A 25832-nucleotide genomic window follows, 5' to 3' on the forward strand; every position below is an offset into this window, starting at 1 on the left:
CAGCACAGAAGCCTCCCTGCCAGACCGCAGCGAGCGGGGAATCACTGCACGGCCTCGCTGGCTTCTTCCCTCCCTTATCTCCTGCCCAGAACGTGGTGGGAGGAGGTGGTTTTTGGCCAGGGTGAACACAAGGGGATCTGAGGCAGCACTGCCTTGCCCGACATCAGGCTTTCATCCCTCGCACAGGGAAAGGGGAGGAAATTTCAGGCCGGGAGGCAGCTCACCGCAGTGACTTTCGTCGCTGTTATCTCCGCAGTCGTCCTCCAGGTCGCACTTGTAGGACAGCGGGATGCAGGTCCCCGAGCCCCGGCAGCGGAACTGGGTCTCGGCGTCGCACACCGTGGTGGCTGATGTGGCAGGGAGAGGAGGAGGAGATCAGGGTCATGGGGAGGGGACAGATCCTGCCACCACGGGCATGCATGAAGGAGAGGGAAAGCATCCTGCAGAGCCTCGCTCAATGCAGCCTGAAGCACCGCTTCGATGTCAATGTCAATTTTGGGGAACGGGGCTGGAAGTCATCCCGCCCCACTGCTTGCAAGCCAGGGCGGAAAAGTCAAGGGGCAAATGTTGCAGGGCACCAGATGCCCAGCCAGCTTGGGATATCATCCCCAGGAGCTCCTCTTGCTCCCCCTGACTACACACGGAGTATAAGCAGTCGGCTCAGGTGCAGCGACACCGCAGCAGACATCTAAATTTGGAGGGGCAAACGCCAGCGCAGGACACTCACGGCAGTTCTTCTCGTCGCTCATGTCCCCACAGTCATTGTCATTGTCACACTGCCAAATGCTGTTGATGCAGTTCCCATTGAAGCATCTGTACTGGTTGGGCAGACACGTGTTTTCTGGTGCAGAGGGGAAAACAAAAACAAGCCGGCAGGAGGCATGACGCCGCGTTTTGGGACAGCAGGCTGCTCTCCTCCTCACCCAAAGGGCAGCAGGAGAGGCTTTGAAATAGAGGCTGCCACCTCGCAAGGCAGGAACAGAGCTCAGTTTTACCTTCCTTCAGGCAAGTGGTGTTCTTCATGACGTAGCCACGAGGACAGTCACACCTCACCTCCCCTGTGGGCAGCACGGAGCTGGAAACCCCCTCGGGGCACTTGCAGCTCCGGCCGTTGTTGGACTTGGGCAGGCAGAGCAGGCTGCAGGGGTGGGTGATGCAGGCGTTCTGCCCTGGCACCGGGGGAAAGAGGGGGACACCATGAGGGCAGGAGGCTTCAGACCCCACGGGAAGCTCTATCCCACCCAGAACCCAGCTTTAGGTTCGCACCCCAGTTTTTTCGGTCTCTTTCAGGCTGGGAAAAGCCCTCTGGAGATCCTACGCCCACCTGAAGAAGAAGCCAGTCCATTACCTGTTGTTTTCCCTTTGTAAAATATTTTCATGTCCATGATCCCGTTTAACCGGCCGACTAAAGTCTCCATCCTGGAGCCGCTGGTTTTGGATGCTCGGAAGATGCTCAGCTGCGACCAGTCGTTCCAGTAGATCTCATTCTGAAACGCAGGCCCTGCTGTCGGTGTCCCCTTGCACTACAGCACCCTGTGGTCACGGGGTAGCAGCGTGCAAACCCTCCCCAGCCCGTCGGGAGGAAGATGAGGAAGACCTGAACTGGGATTTGAGCATGAGTGGAGCAGACATTGCTAGCTTCAGGGGGCTGTGGGAACACACCCGGAGCATAAAGAGATTGAGCATCGTGCTAGCTCCTTCCCACCAAACCCAAAGTGCTACAGGCTCTGCATCCACCTGCCCAACGCAAGCAGCAGCCGCAGTGTGCGCGCAATGGAAACGTGTACAAAATGAGAGGCTGCAGCGATACCTTAAACACAGCAATAGCGTAGGGGTGTGGGAGGCTGTCCAGGATCACGGATCTCTGCAGCCCGTTGAAATCCACCCTCTCGATTCTGTCCATGTAGGCTTCGGTCCAGTAGATCCAGCGGTCGTCCACCGAGATGCCGTTGGGCCACCGCACGCCCTCCGAGACAATGCAGCCGGCCGAGGACCCGTCCATGTCACTTCTGTAAATGCCGGGTCTGGAGTCTCCCCAGTCGGTCCAGAACATCAGCCTGCAACAGGCAGAGAGAGTACCCGAAATAACAACAACCCATGTCACGAGGGAACAGGTTATCAGGCGGTGTTTGAGTGCTTTACATTCCCCGTCTCTTGCAAGACGTGCCTTTGGGAAAGGAGCGCTTTGCAAGTCAAATGAGCGCGAGCGGCAGATCTGCGAGCAGAAGGCAGGCTAATTTAGCTGCAGTTTCTGGGGCATGAGTGCAGCTGGAGGTTACCTAGCTGTGAACTGCTGTGTCGAAGAGCTGGGAGCACCGCAAGGTGCCAAAGCAGCTGTCGGGGTGGTGCTCGTGCTCTAACCGGCCACGGGAGTGCAGCCAGGCTCTGTCGGTGCCTCCCCGTCACCCCCAAGCCTTGCCTGCAGCACCTCCCTTGGGTTCTGCTCGTGTGAATGTGGTGGTGAAGGAGAGGGCTTGGTCTGCCTGGTGCCACCTAGGAGAACTGAGGCTACTGTGGATGATTTCTTACCCTTCTCGGGGAACCAGGGCGAGGGCTCTGGGTCGCTCGAGTATGGAGGAATTGAGGACGGTGAGACGCAGGTCTCCGTCCGGATTGGCAACCTGGAGTCGTGATGAAAGAGAAGGGCTGTGCTTACTGCGGGCTGCTGCCTCCCTAAAGCTTTGTGAAACCTGGGGCATTTAATTAATGCATCCTAATAAAATAGCTGCCACGGGCACAAGGAGCAGGTACTCTAAGGTGCATGATAACAGATGGTGGGGTGGTGAATTTATCGGCAGTTTGGTGTCACCGAAGGAGCTCTGTTTGCAACCCACCTGGCTGGGTGTGGGTGTTGCTTTTTTTCCCCCTCTTTGGCCTCACAAACTGATCTCAGGGCTGAATATTATCGTGTTCTCAGGAAACAAGTGTAGGATGCAAGGAAAAGGTTACACGGGGGAGGTTCAGGTTGCCTATTAGGATATTAGGAGAGGGCGCACAAGGGGCTGCCCAGGGCAGTGGTGGAAGCCCAGTCCCTGGAGCCATTTAGGAGATGTGTGGACATGGCTCTAAGGGACACGGTTTAGTGGTGGGACTTGGTAGGTCAGGTTGACTGTTGGACTTGATAATCTTGAAGGTCTTTTCCAACCTAGATGGTCCTGTAGACCCAAAGCAGCATCATGCCATGCTGCTGGTGAGGGCTGGGGCTCAGTCACAACAAACCAGCAGTATTTTGGGGCCCAGCTGCCCCAAGGGTGCCCTGCTGCAGTCCCCTCTTTGCAGCAGGGGTGGTGTGGCCATACCTCGATTTTGGGAATCCCAGCATTGACCCAGTACAGCAACCGACTGAGAGGTTCAAAGGCCAAGGCTTCCACTGTTTCCAGCCCGGTGCTTACGATTATTTCCTGCCCAGAGCTACCATTGAGACAAAGACGCTGGGAAAAGAAAAAAAGAAAAAAAAAAAAAGAAAGACAAAGAAATAGAAAAATGAACATTAATAAAAAGCAAGAACATTCCCAGCCTCGAGATTAGCAGAGGCAGGTGTGCAAGACAAGTTGCACAGAGAGCTGAGCGATGAGAAACGCCTGAAATGAGGCTCTCAGCTCAGTCCTGCCCTGGCAGCAGGAGCCCCCCGCTCACCTGGATGATGTCGAGGGTGACGTCGGCCCAGTACAAGCAGTTGTGCTCGTAGTCAAAATCGAGGGCGACCGCCCCGCGCAGCCCAGCCAGCGGCAGCTCCTCGCTGACGCCCGAGGAGAGGTCGTAGCGGTGGATGGAGTAGCGGGTGGCGTACAGGATGAACTCGTTCTCCTCTGCGGGGACAGGGCGCTCGTCACCCGGGCACCTCGGGCCCTTTGGGGATGCTCAAGGAGTGCAAGGGCATTTTATCTTCCCCCCTCCTGCCTGCATGCTATGGCTCCACGGAAAACGTAGGCAAAGGCCCTTGTCTCAGTGGGATTAGGCTGATTAGGATCCACTAATAGCCTTACTCGCACCCCAGGAAAACCCTCCAGCCGTTGTTTATCCACAGGGCCGAAGGAGGAGGCGAGGATGGCAAAAAGCGCTGTGACCGCTTCCTTTCTACATTAGCATGCTGGCAATTAGGAACAAAAGGCTGCTCTCTGCTCCTCCAAATTCTCATAAAAAAGGTGAGAGCGCTGTCTCGGAGGACACCTTCCCTGCAGAAGCTATCCCAGCGTGGGGTTGTGTTCCTGATGTGCGCAGGGTGGTGCACAGTGGATACCTGGCCCAGGACAAAGTCTCCCGGGTGTTAGCACGCTACAAGCGAAGCCCGATAATGCTATTAACAAGGGAGGCTGATGGCAGGGAGTAGCTCTGGCTCTGCACCCCTAATGAGATTATAAGGAGATAGGAAATGGATACCGTACACCCAAGGGTTACCATGGCACAAGCCAACACGTATCCAAAGACGATGAACAAACGCTCTGGGAACACGGCACTGCAAAGCTGGGGCAGGAAGGGACCGCAGATTTATTTTCTGATCACCAGGGCCTGTCACAGCATGCCCAGAGCAGCTTCCAAATAGCTGCAGAGGGCTTGGAGGGGTGGAAATCACATCGGTGCTGGGCGAGGAGGAAAGCTACATGTGGTGAGGGCCCTGCCTGCAGCGTGGTGCCAGCCTTGTGCAAAGCCATCACTCTCGAGCTGCTGCGTGATGGCAGATTAAATTAAAGCTGCAAGGAGCAGAATGCAAATAGCTGGCAGCACGCAGGCACGGCAGCATGTCAGTGCATCATAGGTTTGAGAGGAGAGAGCGCAGGGATGGAGGTGATGTCTTACTGGGTGTGTGAGGATAAAAGGGCAGCCTCTGCCCTGGTCCCCAGTAGCCGTGGCTAATTTACATCTAAGGCACGAGCTGAAGGTGTCTGAATGAGGCCGTCCTGCAGGTACTCACCAGCCAGCGGGCATGGTACAAGCTCCCCTTCGAGCCGGGACTCGATGTCTCCACCTGTACACGTGTCTCCGGAGATCTTGCGGTAGCTGCAACACACAGAGCCAGGCAGTTCATGGTCCTTAGCTCCAAATTAGATGTTGTGATGTATGGTCTGAGCATGTGTGTGTGTGTTTTACCAGTTTTAGCACCAGCAGCATAAATGCCAGCGCTGAGAGGATCGGGTTCCCCTCCCGAGCACAACACGTACCCTCGAGTCCTCTTGTAAGTTGAGCCAACGGGGCAAGGTACCGGCGGGTCGTACGGCTTCCCAGCAAATTCAGGGTCGGGGACACAGACTTCTAATGATAAATCCTCGCTCAGCTTAAAGCCAAAATCACTGAAAGGAGACAAACGAGGTGAGGAGGGAAGGGAGGGAAGGAAACCAGCGTCACTGCGCTGTGCTATTACTCCCCTCTATTTTTGCAAAGAAGTTTTAAGCTCTCACTCATGTATTATCAATATTTAGCTGTATACCAATACCGTACAGCCCAGACAGCTTCTTTCATCAGGGCATTTCACAAACACCTCACAAATAAGCCTCCCCAGGGCTGGGCAGCCTGGGCTGGGACAGGTAGCGAGGCAGAGAGGAGCCAGAGCACCCCGTTCATTTCCTAACCCCAAAGCTTTGCATCCAATTGTCAGAGCCCATTTCCGAATCCCGACAGCTGTGTGGTTGCATTGCTGAGCACACTGCAGATAAAATGATAAAGCAGGGCCAGCTGCTCCTGCTCAGGGTCAGCAGGCTGTTTAGCAGAGCATCTCTACGTGATGGCAAATTGTCTGCCGTCATTTGAAAGAAGGTGATGGATTAACAATACTTTCCTCTTCTAAAGAACCTTTCAGAGGCTCCCCAAAGGCTCTAGGGACATTAATTAAGTCTCATGCCCCATTATTAATGAAAGGATGTTTTCAGTCTATTTAGTTTCCTCTTCGCTATAAAATCAAGCAGCGATACAAAGAGCTAAGTAAATTGGATGTTTGTCCACTTTGAGCGATTGGTCACAGATATTTATCTCAGACTTACGACCCAGACTAAAAGAAATTAATTGGTATTTACCATTCAAAGTCTTCCCTCGTACAAGAGCAGTTGGAGACCATGACAGGCCTGTCAAAATCCTCCCCATTGAAGCACGTCGCATGAGGAGTCCTCCTTTTGAAAACGGTTTTATGCCCCAGTAAGCATTCATTGCCTCGCTCGTCGGAGGGCGACCACAGCTTGTAGTCGTTCTCAGTACATGGGACCCCTACGAGAAGGGACAAGGTTGGCTTAAAAAATTGCGTAGGCATCCCAGAATGAAGGATTGGGAGCAGGAGAGTGCCGGGTCCCCGGGGAGGAGGCGCCAACCCCAGCCTCTTGCCCGGCCCCCGGCTCCGTGGTGGTGGAGGTGAAGTTGTGATGCCTCGTGGAGCCGTTCTGGTTGCCAGACAGCTCCGCTTCTAACAAAACGTCAAGGGAATCCGCTGCAGATTTTAGTCGAGCAAATTCCTCTGCCAAGCTTAAACTGCTCTTTGATTAAAACCGCTGCCTCGCAATCAAAGCTGAAGCGGGTCATAAAACATTCATGGGCACAAGCCTTCAGAAGGTTTGCTCTTCTCTGTTCCTGCTGAACAAATCCCTCGGAGACGAGGGAGGGAGTTTGGGTGTGAGCATCTCCAGCAGCCGTGTCTGCATGGACATGGGTGTTTTTGGGCGGGTGCACGGTGTGGGCACCAGCCGGGGTTTGGCGAGAGCTTTATTAAATTGAGCAACCTGGGCCAGGACGGCTCTCGTGCACCCGCTGCAGCCCTGGTGGTGTCCCTTACCCAGCACATCGGTGGTGTTGATCTGCAGGATCAGCCAGCTGTGGCCGTTCTCTTTGTAGGAGCCAAAGATGGTGAAGATGGTGCTCTTCTCCCCGGGCTCCGTCAGCAGCCCGTACACAAACACCGGCTTCTCCGAGAAGGTGAACGTCTTCCAGGTTTCCCCTTCGTTGGTGCTGTACCTGAGGAAACAAAGGAGCGGGATGTCCGCAGTGGGCGAGCCTTTGCCTGCCCCAGGGCAACCTCTAGCCCCAGCCCGAGGCCAGCCTCCACTGTGCCTCCCTTACTTGAGCTGGTCGGTCTCCGTGCCTTGCGCGATGGCCACGAGAATGCCCCCGTGGTCGCCCCAGGTGTAATAATGGGGCCCCGACAGCGCCTGGAAGAGAAATGGGGTGAAGGGAGAACATCGGGGCATGGGGATAAAGGGCGTCAGGGCATTTTGCATATCCCAGTGTCAAGACCCTGAATTGGTCACGCATGTTAGGATGTCCCTGGCTTAATGCTGAGATCGCCCATAGCAGAGCTGTGTTGGATCAAGGGGAAAGCTTTGCTGAGAAGCACACGTCAGGGCTGTTGTCTGACCCACACGAACCCCTCGGGTCTCCAAGTGTCTGGAGGCACCAGAAATTCAGCTGCGTATGGGCCAACTCCTGCCATTGGCCTCATTTCCCTAAATAAACAGTTGTGTGCTGCACCCTGGACTCTCTTCCTCCTGCACCAAACCTCTCGCCCTCCTGCTCCCCACCTCTGTGCCATGCCCGAGAGCCCAGCGGGGCCTTGCTGCCCTCCTACAGCAGCCGAGAAATGGTTCTTCTTGGGCTGAGAGCTTTCCTGAGAGCTGAACAAGAAATGGAGCTGCGGCAAGCAAAAACAAGCCCCGGAGATGGTCTGCGCATCCGCCCCCAGGAAGAAACTTGTTGTGCTTCCTGCTCCCCCCCCCGCTCTGCACAGTGAGCCCCAGCACAAAACCACTCTGCTTTCCTCCCCAGGGAGCTCAGCTTCAAAACAGAAAGCACGGACGTGCCCGACTCTGCTCGCAGTATGCACTAACGCGCTCGGGGATGATCCCGTGAAGGGCACCAAGCGCACCGGCTCCTTTTTACTGCTTTTTCAGACCAAACCAGGGATCTGCAGAGCCAAAAGCCTTCCAGCAGCCTCCAAACCCAGGAAGCAAAGGTTGTGTTGTGCTTCCAGCTGGCAAACAACAGCACGGGGTCATTCTGCCCCTCTGCGTGGGACACAAAGGGGCCGGGTGGTGCAGCAGCTCGGCGCACAGCACTCCAAAGTCTCAGCTTTCTGCACACTCTCCCTGCCCAGAACTGCAACGATCTCACCAGGGGAAACTTTGGATCCCCACGTGGGTCCCCAGGCGGATTTTGGAGCTGCCAGCCCCAGGGGTGCTGTGGCAGCAGCCAGAGCTGCGGTGTGCCCAGACACTAACCCAGACCGCGCGGCACTTACGGGGAGGAAAAGGAGGCCGGTTAATTCACAGGACTAAATAGCTTGCAGATGTTGAAATACCATATTACACTCGCAGCAGAGCGCGCGGGCAGACCACAAATACTCCCGCAGACCAGAACACCCACTCAGTAAACAGCATTGAGCTCCCTGTAAACTGAGGGCAATGTCCCGTGTTTCTGGAGGATGCTGGAGCCTCTCCAGCCCCTTTGCAAAAGCCCTGGCTGTCAGGCTCGTCTAAAAGGGGCCAGATGACCCAGGCCAAGGACACGTCCTGCGAGCTGAATAAATACAAAGAGAAGGGAGAGCTCTGCTGCACGTGAAGCGCTGCCTTGGCCACGAGGCTCCCCTCCACTGTGCCTGTTCCTACATCTACATCCTACAGAATGTATATCCTACAAAAAGAAAAAAAAAAAAAAAAAAGCCTTTTTGCTTTGATCTCAAGGGGCATTCAGCATCTTCCAGCTCTTTGATGCATGCACGGAGGTCACCTTTAGTGCCTGGAGGCTGCACGGCTCTTATCAACATCCCGCCTGCTGCACCGCCACTGCGGCTGAGCTGGTGAGCAGGTGCCCTTACCTCCCTCCACCTCGCCCCGGCGCTGCTGGAGATGTAGACGTTGGTTTTCCTCCCCATGTTCCTGCCGACGGAGCCTAGGAGAATGAGAAAAATCATTCCTCTCCAGGTACACAAAGGCACTGCTTAAAACGAAGCCAGCCACCTCAAAAACTATTTCAGTCCATGAGCCAAGAGGCAGTGATGGAGGAGCTGATTTTTCCCCATAGAAGCCAATGCTTTAAAACCAAATATTTTAAGGACCATTACAAGTTTTAAAAGCAGCTGGGGAAAAGCATATGGCTATAAACACGATCAAACAAAACGGGCTTGTAGTTCTGCAAATGTTCCATAACTTGTTTTCTACGGGAAAAAAGTGAAGCAAACAGCAATTTCTGTATGTCCAAGCCCCCTTTCGCTTGGACAGAGGCAGGAAGGAGGAACAGAGCGAAATGGGCAAGGTTTCTAATGTCACCGTGCTGCAGTGACACGGACGTGCTGTAATTACTGGGAGAACGGGGCAGCAAAATGCACAACGTAATTGCCATTGTGTAAAATCCCTCCTGCTGGTGCATCTGGGAGCGAGATGCCACTAAGTTTTTGGTGTCCTGACAGCAGGGAGCCCCCGAGCCCTCCCCGTGCAGCCCTGGGGAGGAGAAGCAGTACCGGTGGCGATGATCAGTCCCGGCGCCGACTCTTTGGAGAGGATGGGCATCCTGCGCAGCTGGAAATTCAGCAGCTGGCTCAGGCGCTGGGCCAGGTGGAGAGAGCAGCCCTGGGCGAGCTGGAAAAACAAAGCGCATCAGTGGGCATCCACCCCTCGTCCCACCGAGTCCTGCAATCCCCCTCCGCCCGGCGCTACCTCGCAGTTCGTCTTCTCCCCGTAGTGCGTCTGCGCCGGGGGCTGCAGCGGCTCCCAGGTGCCCCCCTTGTCGAAGGTGATGACGGAGCGCATGTTCTCCTCGCTGAAGGAGCCGTTGATCAGCGTGGCGATGTAGACGCCCCGCACGCCCTCGACGCGGTGGAAGTCCGCAAAGGGCTCGTTGGCAAAATACCTGCGAGGGGAGGCAACGGGGAGCTCGAGAGCCTTTAGGGACCAAAAGCAGCCGACAAGTACTGAGATTTTGGCCGGAGAGCACGCTACCTGACCAAGGTGTCACTGCCAGCTCCTCCCGGGCTGTAGTACAGCACATTTTCTAAGGACAGGGAGAACTTCAGGCCCTCTGCCTCCGAGATGTAGAGGTTGGTGCGGTTGTTGTCGTGGCTGACGCACACAAACACCTGGTCCTCCGATGCGTCGGCGATGTAATACTCCTGCGGGATGTGAACAGGAGGCTTACGAGCAGGATTTACATGTAGGGCAATTTAGCTTTTCCACTTAGCAGTCACTCTTCCCTCTGCCCTGCAGCAGGGAGGTCGTCTTGGACGGCACCGCTTACCTTAATTGGGTGCTTGGTAACGAACTGGGCCACCCGCATCGGCTTGCGGTTGAAGGAAACCCAGAGCTGGACTGATGGTGGCTGTGAGCTACCCATCAAACGCTGTGGTGGAGCAGAAGGAAACATTAGGAGCAGATTTCAGCCCTGAAAATGCCCTGAAATTGGCTGAATCGGGCAAATCCATGGATGGTGTGGCTGGGGAGCAAGCTGGCACCCGCTGCCCACCTCCCTGAACCCGAACCTACAAGCCAGGGATGGTGACGGCATCCCTGCAGCAGTGATGAACACGAGCATCCCTCCTGCTGCCCCTTCTGCCAGGTCAGGTGGAGGGAAGGAGGCTGGATTGAAGCAGAACAGCCTGTCCTCGCCTTCCTATTTTTAATGATTTGCACCAAGTGAAAGGCGCCAGCGCTGAGCCAAAAAAGCAAAAGCTGGGGGCAACACATTTCACGTGGGTTGCCAACGGTAAGAACCCAAACCCAGATTTAGGCTCCAAAAATAAGCGGCCTGATTTTTCCCAGGCTCTGCATCGCTAAGCAACCACGGCTCCCATGGCGAGGAGCAGGAGTCAGGAGGTCCCCGCGCCTCTGCGCCCGAGACGCAGCCGCTCTCCTCCCCTGCACCGCGGCAAGGTTTGGTGCAGGGACCAGATCCCGAGCACGGGACCCCCATCGCCAAACCGGGGGGGTCCCAGCCAGGCTGATTGCACCAGAGTAGGTCCTACTGGTCCTCATGTACAGGTAATTTTAATGTGATTTGGTGCAGCACCAGCCAGTACAGGAGAAAGCGTGGCAGTGGCCCCTGCACCCCAGGAGTTCTCCAGGAGCAGAAACAACCCTGAAGAAACCCCAAATTGAGGTCGTGCTGCAAAATGTCATGGCTCGAACCAGCTCCAGCTGTCAGGGTGCTGCCCATGAACCCGAAGGCTGTGCAGGACGGGCTGGCACCTCCATGTCCCCACGCTTCCCCTGACACCAGCAGCGCACCCAGATAAAATCTGCAGGCTGCAGGGCGGGTGCAGCGCCAAGGCGCTGGGCCCTAGGAGGTGCAGGAGAGATTTCTGAGAAACTGAAAGCCCTCCTCTGAGCTGTCGTCTGCACGGTGATGTGTTTGCTGCTCGCTGCTGAGGAACCATGGCGTGGTTGTGCAAGGAGCCACCCCCAAAGGGCAAACAAAGAGCTTGCTGGAACAGCCTCGGTGGCAGCAGCGGGGGGGATGCAGTGCTTGCATCTTGTAAAAAGGATGGTGCTCCTTAAATTTGAGGGAGAACAAGCATTGTAGCTCCTTTGTAAAGGATTTGCCAACAGTGAAAGCACCGATAGGGAGCTTGATGCTTTCAGTCTTCCCTTTGGGTTTGTCTGAAACTGGCTGACAGCTTCAAAACCAGAGGGGGACTGGGCTGCCAGGGGAAAAAAGCACCACAGCCAACCACCGCCACCCCCTTCCCTTAGGAAAGCAAAGTGACAGCCCGGCTCTCTCGCCATGCTGGAGCACGTTAGGCTGCTTGGACGTAGCTCATGCTTGAGCATAATCCTCACTGACACGTGGCCTCCAGCCACTGAGCCACAGCCCCCCTCCTCCTGCCTCTGCAGGCATCCTGTGCGTACTCCCAGGGCCCGGCACTTGGCAGCCTGACCTACTTCTGCCCAGCTTGATAAAAAAGAGGGTAGGAGACAGCAGAGCTGCTCGGCACTGCCTTATCCACGGGTACGTACCACAGACTTGGTGGCAAACAGGTATTTGTCCCTGAGCTGGAAGTCTTCGGCGTCTTCCAGGATCACCTCTTCGTTTTCTCGGGTTTGGAAGAAATCCGTGCTGCGAATGACAGTCGAAGCCCCGGAAGGCTCGTGCCGCTCGATGTACACCGTGTTTGGCTTGTCGTAGGGCTCGACGCCCCTGGAATTAAAAACAAAAAAGTGAGGTTTTATCATTCCTGCGCTCCCAAAGGCACCGAGGAGCCGCAGCCCTTCCCAGAGAAGCGTTCAGCATGCAAAGTGTGGGGGGAGCTGGAGCACCCCCAAGGTGCAGAGCCCAGGGAGCTCAGGGAGGAGGAGGCTCTGCAGTGCCCACGGGAGCTCTGTGAAAGGCAGAGGGACCGGGCATGGCTCAGGGAATGCAACGACAATGTTTGCCCAGGTGTGTTTGCCTCCTGAAGTTACCGCGGCGCTCTGTGTTTCCTAATTTTCCTCGTTAAGCTCTAGGCCAGGAACGATGGGTTCGGAGCCCTCGCCAGCCCTGTTTGTCAAGTGCTGTCCCTTCTGATGTGCCCCCGAGGAGATGAGATGGAAATCTAGATTAAATGGCAAGTTTGCATACTGCGAGGCGTGTGGTGAAACTACGGAGATGGGGATCGGGATCGGGAGGGCTCGGTGCTGCCCTGCTGGAGGGAGCTGCGGTGGCCAGGGAAGAAGAAAGTCGGTGCCCGGGCTGCCACTGGGTGCTGGGACAGGGTTGGATGCTCCTTGGCACCCCCAAAAAAGTAGGGAGAGGGCAGGAGCTGGATGGAACACAAAGCCACGACACATACCAAGAAAAGGACTTGACGTGTTCCTGAATCATGATCCAGGTCTGGCCAAAATCATCCGATTTCCAGAGCTGCAATGACAAAGGTGAGAGATGCCAGGGGGACACGGACCCTACAGCAGCCCACGAGAGGGAATCCCTCCCTCCAGGAGGATTTCCCCCTGCCTGCCGAGCCGCTTGGTTTTGCAGTAACTCCGAATTAAAAATAACTTCTTTTTTTTTTTGTAACGGGTAAATATCCGGGTAGAGCCGCCACCCTCTCGGGGCCGGTTGCAGCACCGAGCCCAGCAGCGCGCTGTCACTGCCCATCTGCGGCTGCAAGGAAGGCAAAGTTCACGAGCAGAGAGAGCAGAGATAGCATCTCGCATTGCGCCAGCAAGAGCAGCAGCAGCGATAAACACGCCCGCCCGCAGGCACATCAGCCCCTCTGCAGCTCCCAGCCTCCACAGGGCCCTCGTCCCTGAAAGCTGCCTGATTTTTTTTTTATTTTCTAAGCGCCGTGGTGGCTCCCGAGCTGGGATTTTTGCATTTTATTTTTTGCTTCCAGCCCCAGCAGCCTGCCCGGGACAGGTTCTGCTCGCAGCCAGCTCCATCCCATCAGGGTGCTCACAGGGACCGTGCACGCATCCCGCTCATCACTCCCCGCTCATGTTTTAGGGGATGCTTGCTCAGCCTCCAAATTTCACACATGCCACGCGTGTGTGCGTATCTGAAGGTGATGTCATTATTTACAAACTGTACCCTGTGTCTTCAGGGAAAAAAAAAAATAAAAAGGGGTTGTTTTCGAGAAGCAATTTGTTATGCAAGACCCAAAGCCAAACCACATGCCCACGTTTAATGCTGCAGGGGCCGTTCCTGGCCGAGCTGTGGGTTAGGACTGCAGCAGTCGGGGAAATGGGGCCAAGGGGTCAGGGTGAAGCCAGGGTAGAAGCTCTCACCTGCTTGTTGGGATGGGACCTGTCGAAGCCCAAGACGAGGTTAGGGTTCCTGCTGTGCAGGAGGAGGTCTGCTGCCCTGAAGGGGATCGAGAAGCCCTGGATGCTCTTGCAGAAGTCAGTGGTGAGCCAGAGGTAGGGGACGAAGGCATCCACAAAGATATACTGGGGACAGAGGGGGAAGGAAGGAAGGAAGGAGAAAAACAGGCAGTCAGCCTCCTGGAGATCAGAGCGGGGCACAAGCTACCAGGGAGAGGGAGACAGATCCTGGGGGAGCATTTGGGTGGGTGAACTGTGGACCTCGGCCCAGTTGCCCTCTCCTTTGGAGAGGGGAATATCCATGGGGATGGCGAGTGGCAGCTCGGCTGCTGCAGGGCAAGGACATCCCACCTCACTTTATGAGAGCTTCAGATAAAGATGAGAGCTGGGATAAAGATGCCCTCATCCCTCCCTCTCCAAGGGCTTGTCCCTCCTCACCCGCTGGTTGTCGGCCGGGCTGTGGTAGAACTGGGAGATGGCCACGGCGCTGCTGTTCCCATCCCCGAAGCTGAACCGCTCCGAAATCTTTTTAAAGCTCTTCCCGTAGTCGTAGGAGACGTAGACCTGGAGGAACACGCTGGGTTACAGCGGGCAGAGGCCACACGGTGCCAAGGCAGAGGTGAAGCAAGAAGGAACCCGCAGCCGCCCTGTGCCGGAGCCGGGCAGCATCACCATGGGGTACAGCACTCTGCATGCTGCTGGGGGGTCTGCTGTGCCAGAATTGACCCCAAAATAGTGTGGGGTCATCCTCACACTATGCTTATCTCCCAGGGCAAACCTGGGGGCCTCTCCAGCATCTCTGCACGGAGCAGGAGGCTGTGAACGCTCGCCCGGTGCCGCGGGAAGGGCAGGCTGCGGTACTTACGTCGCTGTTTTTGGGACCCAGCAAAGACAGGCTGTCTCTAGCCAAGGCCACGATCACGTTGCTCTTCTCTCCTGCCCAGTGAACGACCATCTGGTTGTGGGAGTCGTTGAGGCTGACCTGCAGCGCGGAGGAGAAGGGCACCGTCGTCAGCCTGGGCTGCGGGGGAGGCTGCCGGCACCGGCTCATCCCGGGAAACGCACGGGGTTTGGGGAAACTCCTCCAAACCGGGGCTTGGGGAAGCTCATTCGAACCGTGAGATGAAAACCCCGAAGGCAATAAGCTTGGGGGCTTCATGCCCAGCTCCTTGGAGCTGAGAATGCGTTTATTGTGAGTACCAGCCAGGTGCTCAGCACTCGCTGCAAGCTACCACAGGGTTAAAGCACCGAGAAGACTTCCCCGGGGAGGAGGCGGTAAAGGAGCATCTGTTATGAACATGCTGGCGAAACCTATGTGTCTGAAGGGGTTCGTTTTCCTCATATTTTGCCTCGGTGAAAGAGGATTTGGGGGATGACAAGAACAAAAATGACCCCCAGGTTGTGCTGGGGCAGGGAAGGGTCCCTCCGGGGATGCCATCGCAGCCCCACTCCAGCAGGAGCTGAAGGTGCAGGAGCTCTGCACAACCCTGCTGTCTGTAGGCAAGCTGCAAAAATACGGGGCTAAGCCCTTCTTAGGGCTGATGCCCTACAGCTCCTGCTCCCCCCCCCCCCAGCGACCAGAAAATAAATGCTTGGGAAAAACGAGGGTTTTATTCTGCCAGGGGGGAGGCGAGTGGAACAGAAGTCTCCAAATCCCTCTTATATAATGGGTTCGTGCAAAGGGGGAGAAATAATAATAAAAACAAATTAAAACCATGCAGGGGGGGCAGTGAGAAGCACCCCAGGGTCTGTGCCCAGCTCAGCTCGGCACAGCCCCGGTCTCCCCTTTTTCCCTGTTAAAAGCAAAACATCACATCTAATTTTTTTTTTTTTAGGTATATTTTGGTTATTCTAGTTATTTTGTTCAGATTCCCGGTCGTGCCCGGGATGAGGTCGGTGGCTGCAGGTTTATTGCTGTCGGAGTTTGGGGAGAGGGGGGCTGTGGGTGCAGGGTCCCTGCAGGGGTCCAGTGCCTGCTCCTGAAGGCAAGGCAGTGCCGAGGGGTGCCTGGTCTCCCCCAGGCACATTTTCTCCAGGAAGGGTTTGTCACCGCCTCCACGGCGTGTTCAGTAGCACTTTGCACATTTTTCTGCCAGAAATCCGATGCCAGAACCATTCCCCCCCCCCAAAAAAAATAAAATAAATAATCCAGATCAGGAGGCTCCCACCTGTGCCTGGCTTTAAACTCACGAGGAACATCTAAAGCTTTTTCCCCCATGAGCCAAAAAGGGGACCTGTCACTGGGGAAGGGAAACTGGGGACGTGTGGGCACACCCCAGGGCTGGGACAGGGCTCTGGGCTGCCTGAGGAGCAGCTGAACCTCGTTAGTGCTCAGGGGCAGCCTAATTAGGGCTGAGCCCTTATATAAAGGCTGAGCTGATCTTAGCTGAGGTTTGGCTGCCTGGGAGGAAGGAGGAAGTGGTGCTGAGGGTTTGTGCTCAGCAGAAAGCTCTGGGCAGCTGCAAGCTGCTGACCTGGGCTTTACCAAAGAGCCTGAAGGCACCAGGAGGCTGCCCTGTGCTGTAAGTCCCCCGTTAATTGAAATTCTGGGGATCCCAAGTGCTGTGGGGATGTGGCACTCAGGGCAGTGATAACCAGGACCCCAATCCTTCCTCTCTGGGTAGCCTCGTGCCCCAAGCCTGGTGCCTCGTTGACCAGGATGTGTCCTGTGAAATAGAATAAAATCTCTTATCCCTGCCCTGAGCAACCTGTCCCCACTTGCAGGGGTGACACTCACTCAGCAGACCCCAATGTCACAGTCCCTGGCTCCCCTGGTGCAGGAACCTTCCCCAGGAGCTGCTCGGACCTAAAAGGAGGCAATGGCCAGTGCCCAATGGAAGCAGCATTTAGCATAATTTCCTCTTAATGGGGCTGTGTTTTGGTCTCTGCCAAGTGATTAAGTGTATATGAAATATGCATGAAATTCTAATTTGTCCTCCCAGTACGTGAGGTGCCAGATGAAGTCCAGGAGGGGAGAACTGGAGCCAAAGCACAGAGGAGGCTGCTTGGTTTTCCTCCTGTTAACAGCATCCCCCAACACGTGGAAGCTGGGAAGGGACAAGAGGGCATCCCCTGGAGCTGATGTCTGGCCAAGCAGGTGGGAGCTTCCTTGGGGTGTGAAGGGCAGAGCCTGACCCCGAGCTTGGGTGCTGTCTGCTGGGGGGGTGGCACTGCCATGGGATGTGTGACCACAGCACGGACACCTTGTATGAGCAGGAGCTTCTCAGGCCTGGCTGGTGTCACACCTCAGCACGTGCTTTTCATGAAGAAGTGACGTGGTGCGAGCCCTCGGTGCTGGAAAAATGGGGCTGCACAAGGCAAAAAAAAAAAAAAAAAAAAGCCTCCTAGGGTTATGGGTTTTTTTCCTCCGTCCTTGTTACGTAACAAAAATGAGATGCTTAAAAACAAATGCGGTTCCTAGAAATTTTCTGAATAATTAATAGGCTATTACCAGGGCTTGATAAAGCGAGCCCGTTGGAGAGCCACGGGCCTCTGCGGTTTTGAGCTGCTGCCGAAACTTTCAAGGTTTCTTGGCAGGAGGGGGGACACGAGCTTCACATGGCCCTGCAGGCATGGTGTGGGTGCTTTGCTGGTTCGGCTGAAACCTTTGGGCAACCCCCATGAGCCGTGAGCCACTGCTTGCTCAGGGTGCTCAGAGAGCAATGCCAAAGGTTGCAGAAAAGGCCCTGGCTAAATATTTTGCTCCTGTTAGCCGGAAAATGGGGACACAGCAAGCGGGATCAGAAGCAAAGCTGCTGCTCAGGTCGCTCAGGGCTTTGGAAGTGTAGGATCTGCACCTCTTGTCCCATGGCTTGCTGGAAGCTGTGGTGGGCTGGTGCTAGCCCGTCCCTCCCCGTGCCCTAAGCAAGGTTTGTGCCATGGTCTGGCACCACGGGGAGCCACGAGGCAGCACCCGCCCCGTGTGCCTGCTGCATCCACGGCACGCTGAGCTCCTCGTGTGCTCCCCCTGAAGCTCTGTTACCGTTCCTTCTGCTCAGCTCCCCAGCATCTGCTTCTATCCCTGCCACGGTATTTTAAAATACCTTCTGTGCCTGCCGCGGCGCTGCTTGTGGCTTGGACTGCAAATGCCAGGGCCTGAAATCATTGATATGAAACACGGGTGACTCATTTCAGAGAGTGCCAGGCCCATCTTAATTCTGCTAATACCGAAATCATCTGCTTGCAGAGCTGTTTTCTCTCTGCTACCACCAACAGAGCTCTCCTTTTGCTGCTGTGCCTAAAAGAAAGGCAAAGGGGGAATGGAGGGGGGGAAAATTGGGGTTGGGAAGGAAGGGGCAGGGGGCCTGGGGACCAGTGCCAGGATGTGTTGTCCTGGATGCCACCAGAAGGTCCCTGTCTGATCCGGGAAGGTCTCCGCAGGGCCAGCAATCTAGGTCAAAATTAAGTACGGTTCAAATCCGATGTAGTGCAATTGATTTCTCCGCTCACATAGCTGGGTGGCTTTACCCTGCGAAGCACTTTTCTGTGTCTTTGGGAAGAAGAACGGCTCTTTGGCACTTTGCAGGTCGTCAGGGGCTAGGTGGGCTCTCATTCAGGGATGTGCTAATGGCCTCAGAAGAAAAAAAATCTCTCGCTCTCTGTGCTCGGGGGCCACTTTGGCTGCGTGTTATCAGGACGGGGAGGCACCGAGGGGCTCCAGATACCTCGATGCAGCTCTACCCACTGGCACCAGAGGTCCCTCCAGCCTGGGAGGAGGCTGCCCTCCAGGGAAAACTGTTATTCTTGGCGATCTGTAAGAGCACTGTGTGTCGGAGGGATGTGTGCTACCAGCTGAAGGTGTCCTTTGGGGTCCCCATGGCTGTGGAGAGGGGCAGGGGGTGCCAGGAGCTTGCAGGAGCATGGGGAGAGGCACGGGGCCTGGTGGAGCAGCTGTGGTTAGGTGAGATGTTTCACGTCCCAGCGTGGCTTCCAGCAAAGGTTTCTTGCTAGCTGCTTGCTTCTGGCGAGGGAGGGCTGATAAACCCCATCGAGACAGGAAAGGGCGCTCTGCAGCTCAGCGCTAGAGGTGTGTTTGTGCTGGAGCTGCAGGGGAAATGCTGTCCCTAGCCCTGATCCTCTCCTTTGCCTCCCAGGAATAGCAGATGGGGTTAATTAACATCCTGCCCCACCACCACCATCATCATCATCTGCTGCTGCTGAGACCCCAGCGTGCTTGGAGCCAGCACACAGGTAGGCAGCTGGTGCTCCAACTTCTTCTGCCTCTTGTTCTTGCACTGCACAAAGTTGTGGCTTTTGGAGTAAGAAAAGCTGGAGAGAAGCCTTGGAAGGTCCCAGGGGTTGGGGCCTGAGGGTGCTGAGCTGCTGGAAAGCTTTTTGCTTGTAGCCGTGTGTGCAGCCTGGGTGAGGAGGAGACTGCTGGTGGTGAGCTGAGGGAATCCACATAACGAATTGTGCTTCTGTCTTTGTTGGTGTTTAGGGCAAGAGGTGTCCGAGCCTGTTCCTGAAGGTGCTGAGCAAGCTGCGTCTGGCTCCTGAGCAGCAACGAGGGACTGCCTTCTCCACCTTGTTTCTGGCTGTCACGGTGCGTCCCTCCTGCTCTGGTCCCCTGGCCATGTCACCTGCAGCGGTGACAGGCAGCACCAGCCTCACGCCACGCTGCCCTTCACCTCCACACGAGGCTGCTTTGGGGCTGGGGCAGGAGCCAAGGTGCAGCATATGGCCGAGCAACCTGCCAAGCGCACGGGAGCAGGATGCGCCCCAGATAAGGGTCCCCTGCTGTGCCGGTGGCTCGCTCCAAGCACTGTCCCCTTGCTGGTGTCCCTCCTTTACAGGCTGCTTGTCTGATTTTCCTCTGGCGTTAGAGGAGCACCAGAGACATGGGAGGGATGGGGCTCGTGTGGTGCTTGTGATGAAGCTGGAGCATTGTTGTACGAGGCTTTTTTTTCTTTTCTTCTGTGCTGGGATGTGCAGTTACCTTCCTCCTTTCTTTTCTAAAGTAGACCATGATTTAAGGCACTGCAAGGCCTGGGAGAGGGGCTGCATCCCTAACCACTCAAAAGTGTTTTTTTGGGCTAATAAACTCAGTGATGTCCGGTATCACAGCTTTAACATTTTCACGTCCTACCCCAAAGCAGCAAAAGGGCAAATTTTGGTATTCAACCTGCGCATGATACTGCTGGTGAGAGCAACTCAATTCTCCAGGCAAATCCCTTCTGAAATCTTAAAGCAACAAGAAATCACCCAACGGAGGCCAACTTTGATGTGCAGCTCCCACTGCTTCCCCTCTGTCCTGTTCTGGGTGTCACTGGGTTTACCACAGCCCCCCAAATTCACTCTATGTGTCCAGGCTGCCAAGGCTGCTCATGCCCGAGCCATGCAGGAGGGCTGGATGGCAGGCGGGGGGAGGCTGGGGGCAAAAAGCCTCTTACTGAAGATGAGAGGCAAATATAACGTTTTTCTTTCTGAAACAGGGTCACAACATTTTTATTTATTTTTTTTTAAAGCAGCCAAATGTTGAGGCAAGAGGAGGCGAAGCAGGTTTTCAAGGAGGGGTAGGAATTGCTCAAGGTGGGGGTAGAAGTTGCTTTCCTGGCCTGAAAATCAGGGAGCAGGGCTTTAGGAGCAGCACAGGCACTGTTCGTGCCCCTCTGGAGCCTGGCCTGCCCCCTGGCTGGCTCTTGCCTATTCTAGAAGTAGGAAGAAGGGGAAATTATAGGGTCTGGGGAAGGTTAAGTGCTAGCTAAGGAGGCAAACAGATGTGGCCGAGGACAGGGAGCCTCACCTGCAGCGTGCCTCATCTGTGCCCCCCAGGGCAGTCTTTTGGGGCTGTGGTGGGACACGGGCAGCGTAAGCAAGGAGGGTCAAATGAGGCAACATCATTTAGTCTGACGTATGGAGATTAAAAACAACAAGAAAGAGGATGGGCTGTTTCAGCCCGAAGCCTCCCGCGGCAGGCAGCCTGGGTGTAATTCCTTCACATCCCTCAAGTGATGGAAAAAGGGGGAGGGGGGCTGTGGTCCCAGTTGCAAAACTTGCCAAGGAGCTGAGCCCCGAGCAGGGGCGCTTCCAGCAGCAGCAATTCCCGTGCTGTGCTGAGGAGCAGCTCCTCTCCTCCTCATTTAGAAAAGCCACGGGGAACAGCTCAGAAACACGAAATCCATTACAGAGAAGGGCACGGCGCATCACACAGCAAGGTTTTCTATCAAAGGTCACCCCTTCCACCTGGGTTCTGCATGTTAGGATGTTTAACACGAGCACGTTTAGGTGATGCCACCCACCCCAGGGCCTCGCCGTCCCATCTGTGCGCTAGCCAAGGGGCTACCTGGCGGTGTCACCGCTGCGTGCCCTTGGCCACCAGCATCTCCTGCTGCTCATTTGGGTGGGATGGAGCCCGTGAGCATGCACCGCGACCTGAGCAGGGCAAGGTGGCTGAGAACAACAGGAGAGGTGGAAATCGGTGGCAACAGCGCCCAGCATCTCGCTGCCGGCCTCTCTCAGCGGGGCAGACCCCGTGCACAGAGATGATTCTGCCTGGGGATGCTTTGCCTGTGAGCATGTCCCAGCCCCTTCCATGGGGGGGGAGGGTTTGGGCTGGGGAGGGGGGTGGTCGTGATCCCCATGGGGGGGTGCCCACCGCTCCAGGAGGATCCCCGGGGCCGCAGCACGGGGAAAAAAATCACGCGGGGAGAAGGTGGAGGTGAGGGGGGGGGAAGCGTTGTGTCCCCAGGCCTGGGGACATGCGGGGGGGGGGCACAGAGGGACGGGGACACCGGCAGAGGGGGGAGCGCAGGGGGTGATGTAACGCGGCGTTCCGCCGCTTGGTTCATTGAATCGCTTTTTTTTTTTTTTTTTAATATATATTTTTTAAAGGGGGAGGTGGGGGGTCTCCGGGTGGGGTTGGGGGTGTCGGGGAGGGGCTGGGGGGCAGCAGGGCTCACCTGTCCGTACACCTGGATGGGCTCCGGCGGGCGCTGCTGCGCTGCGCGGCGGCTCCGCGGGGCTTCGGCGGCGGCGGGCGGCGGGGCGCGGAGCAGCGCCGCGGGTCCCCCCCGGTTCCCCCGGTTCCCTCGGCTTCCCGGCGTCGTGAAGAGCAACAGCAGAGGCAGGAGGAGCCCCCAGGCCCGGCGAGCCCCGGCTTTGCTCGCCGTCGCCATCTTCGTGCCGCCGGGGCCGTGCGGAGCCGTGCGGAGCCGGGAGGAGCGGAGCGCCGCGCCGCCGCCCGGAGAGAATGTGCAACGGGCAGCCCCGGCTCCGCATCCCCGCCCCCGGAGCGCTGCCCCCCTCGGGGATGCTCGGGGCTCCGGGGGTCGGCCCAGGGGGTTTCAGGCCGGGGATGCTCGAAAAAGAGCGGTGAAAATGGATTTAAATAGCTAGGTGGTAAGGGGTGCGCGGTGGGGGGGGAGGGAGGTGGGGAATGATAAGGGGGTAGAAAGAGGTGAGGGTAAATCGATAAGAGGGGGGGGAAGTGGTGAGGAGAACTGGGCAGAAAGCAGCAAGAGAAAGGAACAGTCAGAAAGCAGAGAGAAAAAATAAGGGGTCAAAAAGTGGAGAGAAAAAATAAGAGGGCAGAAAGCAGAGAGAGAAAATAAGGGGTCAGAAAGTGTTGAGAAAAAGTAATGGGTCAAAAAACAGAAAAAATAATGGGTCAAAAAAAAAAAAAAAAACAGAGAGAAAAAATAAGGGGTCAGAAAGCTGCAAGAATAAATAAGCAGTCAGAAAGAGGTGGTAAAAATTAAGTGGTCAGAAAGCAGTGAGAAAAAAGTGGTCAGAAAGCAGCAAGAGATTATAAGCAGTCAGAAATGCACACTGAAAAATAATAATAAGAACTCGATAAGAATAAGCAATCAAGAGCCCAGCAATCAAAACGCACAGTCAAAACCCCAGTCAAAAACATACAATCACAACCACAACCAAGAACAAGCAATAAATAAATAAACACATGTATGTGTAAAGAAAGGGTTGCAGTGTTTTCTCTCTGGGGGTGCATGAGGTTTCCCTACCACCCCAAAAAAAAACGAGGTGCACATTTCCTCTGCCCACCCCTAGCAGGATGTGGTCCCGGGGCTGTGGGCAGTGCCGCTTGCATCTGGGCTGTGGTTTACTGGGAGCTGGGCCCAGGCTGTCACTGGTGCCACCTGTAGGGAGGGTTAACAGAAGATTTATGAAGGCTGTGCGGCGTGTGTGTGTGTTGTGGAGGTTACCTCGTTTGCCAGCCGAAGGGCTTTGTGTCTAACCTATCTCCAGCCCCATCCTTGTGCTGGGGGCTTTTTGGGGTAAGCAGTTTTGTAGGGAACCCGTTGGCCCTGGCACGAGGAGAAGGGGCCAGCAGGGCGCACGGTGGCATAGGTGCAGGTACTGGGTGCAGAGGGGGAGCCACAGCCCGGTGTCCCCTCCTCATCCCCATCCCCTCAGCACCCCAGCAGGAGGTTTCCAGCACGGTGTGCTGCCAGAGCAGCTCCTTCTGTGCAGGGCCAAGCCAGCTGGCCGTGCACTCCCCCATAAAATACTCGGCACAGGTGACGTGCCTGCGTGGCCCTCGTAGCTCATCCCTGTGGCAGAGATGATGTACAGCTACACGAGGATGGTGCAGAGCTGCTGCCCGTGGCAACAACCCAGATTTATTGGTGCAGGAGAAGGATTTGGCTCTTGGGAGCGGGGATTTCACTCGAGGTGCCCGCAAGCTGCAAGGAGAAATTCTGGAGCATCCTTTCCAGAGAGCATCCCACTCGTCCTTGCCAAGGACTCGTGTGGCCATATTGATGGGCAATGTTGTGCTAGATGGGTTTTTAGGTGCAGGGCACCTAAACCCCATTCCTAACGCCATGAGAAAACCCTCAAAGCCCATGGCTGTGGACTGGCCATGCGGGGAGGACTGCTCATCAGTCCCTCGACCAGCCCCCAGGCAATCTGGGACCCCCACATCTTGCTGGCTTTAATAGCAGCAGTGCTGCCCGGAGCTTTCCCTGAGGAACCTTTCACCCAGAAACCTAGTTAACGTGTTTCAATTACGGAGTCGATACAATTAGAAGCCCTCCTAATAAAGCTTTTAGCTGTCTTGACTCCGTGTAATGTGCCTCCGGAGGATCACAGGTCACCAGGGTAAGGGCAGAGACTGCGGGAGATTCTGGTTTTGAACAAACCCATAAAATGGGTTTCTGGCTGGAGAGGACGTGGTGGCCAGGGGAGAGAAATCCCAAAAGGCTGTGGGATCCTGAAAGAGCTGCCTTGAACTCCCGGACAAAGCAGCAGCTGAACATGATAAAATAATAAATAATAAATAATAAATAAACAGGAACAGGTAGGAAATGAGGAACTGGCTTGGTCATGGTTTCCAAAGCAAGGAATCGGGTGTGCATCGGGCTCCCCCTCGTCCTCCCGGCCCCCATGTCGTGTAGGACCCCTCAAAGGGGGCTGAGCGCTGGTAACTGGGAACAGATGAATGGCTCTTTCTTTGCAGCAGGGAATATAGGGTTCTCCTCGGCCAAGGTAAGGTTTTGAAATAATAACAATCATAATGATCCGTCCCCTGCTGTCGAGGGGAGGGGGAGCAGCGGAGTTGATTTTAAGGGACATCTGGAGTTCATCAGCAGCAGGGGCTGGGATCTCCGAGTGGAGGTAAGGAGCCCCTGCCTCCTGCTTCCTCCCCGTTATTTAAGGGATGCCTTGCATGTTGCTGGACTCGAGAGCAGACCCCAAGCGAGCTGTCCTGCCTCGCAGAGCGATCCCATCCCTATACACAGGGCAGAACCCCAAGGAGCCGTGCTGTAAAGCTTGGGCTGAGCCTGGTGCTCAGCCAGGGTGCATGGGGACTATGAAAAGTGCCCGTCCTTTGGGAAATCCTGCAAGGTACAGACCCGAGCAGTCAGTTCTGCATCTATTTCCTAGGCCACCTAGCTTTTAGCTGAACAATTTGCTGTTGTGCCGGGGAGCCAGACTTCTCAATGGGGCACCGACGGAGCCCTGCAGGTCGCTAATCCTTTCCGCTCCCCTCGCTGCGCTCTCACGCCAAGAATCCCTGGCTGGAAACCCAGAGGAAAAATCATTTCCTACAGCCTTCAGGCCTGGCTGTGGGGAGAGCTCCAGCTCAGGGCTGTGTTCCCTGCGGGCTCACGGGTTGTGGTGGCTTTGCATGCTGCCCCGGGGCTCTCCCCAAAGGGGCTGGGAGCTGGGCAGGAGGATGAGGGGACGTGGTGCCTGTTGTGGGGCTGTTTTGCAGGGAATAGCTATGGCAGTAACCCCCATGGTGATTATAACAGCATCGTGGCAGTGTTTTGAGCTCTCCCCGTGGTTTTGCAGGTGGCACCAATCACAGGCTCAGCTGGAGGAAAATGTGGGTGCTCCATGCCATAGTCCCCTCTTTTATTTTATTTTTTATTTTATTTTATTTTATTTTATTTTATTTTATTTTATTTTATTTTATTTTATTTTATTTTATTTTATTTTATTTTATTTTATTTTATTTTATTTTGGTTTATTTTGGTTTATTTTGTTTTATTATTTTATTTATTATTTATATTTATTATTTTATTTATATTTATTTATTATTTATTATTTTTATTATATTATTTACTGGCTAGGAGATCTCAGCCCCAAGAAGCAGCCCGGGAGGCATTACTCAGCCCATGGAGTGGCAGCAGGTGGGAAAAGCTGAGGTCCTTTAACCAGCTGGGACTCGGTGTCTGGGGCCAAGGCTGCTGGGTGTGAGCCCCGAGGGATGCACGGGGGGTTGGTATGGCTCAGGCCACCGATTTATCAGCAGCAGCCTGCTTTGCAAGAACCCCCACCCACGCCTGGTGGGGCCAGAGGGTGGCAAATCCCCAGGGGTGCCACGTGCTAGGGCAGGGAGACGGGTGCCAGGCTTTTCCCGAAGGAGGAAGGCCCCCCCCAGCTTTCATTCCAGCCCCGTGCTGTTGTCCCTGTGTTCGATCCAGGCTTTGCCTTGACCCTTGGTGCTTGTCTGGCCTCCAAGTTGTGCAGGGGCAGAGTTCGTGTGCACGTGGGGGGATTGAGAAAGCGCAGGGAGGGGAGCGCAGGGAGATGGGAGCGTGCTGTGGGGGCAGGGAAACATGTTATTTAGGGAGCAGAGCATCTGTGGTGCCCATCAGCGGGGTATTTGGTCCCAGACGGGTGCAGGTGTCTGTCCATGTCCCAGAGCACCCCAAGAAGCAAAGT

At 55.6% G+C, this 25832-nt stretch overlaps 1 protein-coding gene across 2 annotated transcripts in view; it reads right to left on the reverse strand.

The window, feature by feature from the left end:
- The window catches only part of SORL1 (sortilin related receptor 1), a 40536-nt gene extending 18624 nt beyond the window's left edge, over positions 1–21912 (reverse strand). Inside the window, exons 1-24 of one of the 2 annotated variants that reach the window (XM_068659320.1) lie at positions 21599–21912; positions 14566–14682; positions 14139–14264; positions 13665–13826; positions 12731–12798; positions 11919–12099; positions 10204–10305; positions 9909–10078; positions 9627–9819; positions 9431–9548; positions 8789–8862; positions 7039–7127; positions 6755–6933; positions 6009–6195; positions 5160–5288; positions 4913–4998; positions 3637–3809; positions 3300–3431; positions 2530–2621; positions 1811–2057; positions 1349–1487; positions 996–1169; positions 728–841; positions 225–347 (exon numbers count right to left, since the gene is read on the reverse strand). In XM_068659320.1, the coding sequence (XP_068515421.1) occupies positions 225–347; positions 728–841; positions 996–1169; positions 1349–1487; positions 1811–2057; positions 2530–2621; positions 3300–3431; positions 3637–3809; positions 4913–4998; positions 5160–5288; positions 6009–6195; positions 6755–6933; positions 7039–7127; positions 8789–8862; positions 9431–9548; positions 9627–9819; positions 9909–10078; positions 10204–10305; positions 11919–12099; positions 12731–12798; positions 13665–13826; positions 14139–14264; positions 14566–14682; positions 21599–21814 (3391 nt within the window). In that variant the 5' untranslated portion in view covers positions 21815–21912. The remainder of the gene's footprint in view (positions 1–224; positions 348–727; positions 842–995; positions 1170–1348; positions 1488–1810; positions 2058–2529; positions 2622–3299; positions 3432–3636; positions 3810–4912; positions 4999–5159; positions 5289–6008; positions 6196–6754; positions 6934–7038; positions 7128–8788; positions 8863–9430; positions 9549–9626; positions 9820–9908; positions 10079–10203; positions 10306–11918; positions 12100–12730; positions 12799–13664; positions 13827–14138; positions 14265–14565; positions 14683–21598) is intronic. The other variant, XM_068659319.1, reaches the window with a different exon arrangement.
- Positions 21913–25832: the final 3920 nt, after the last annotated feature.

Source organism: Anas acuta, chromosome 23 (assembly GCF_963932015.1).
Source record: "Anas acuta chromosome 23, bAnaAcu1.1, whole genome shotgun sequence".
In the NCBI taxonomy this organism is placed as follows: domain Eukaryota; kingdom Metazoa; phylum Chordata; class Aves; order Anseriformes; family Anatidae; genus Anas; species Anas acuta.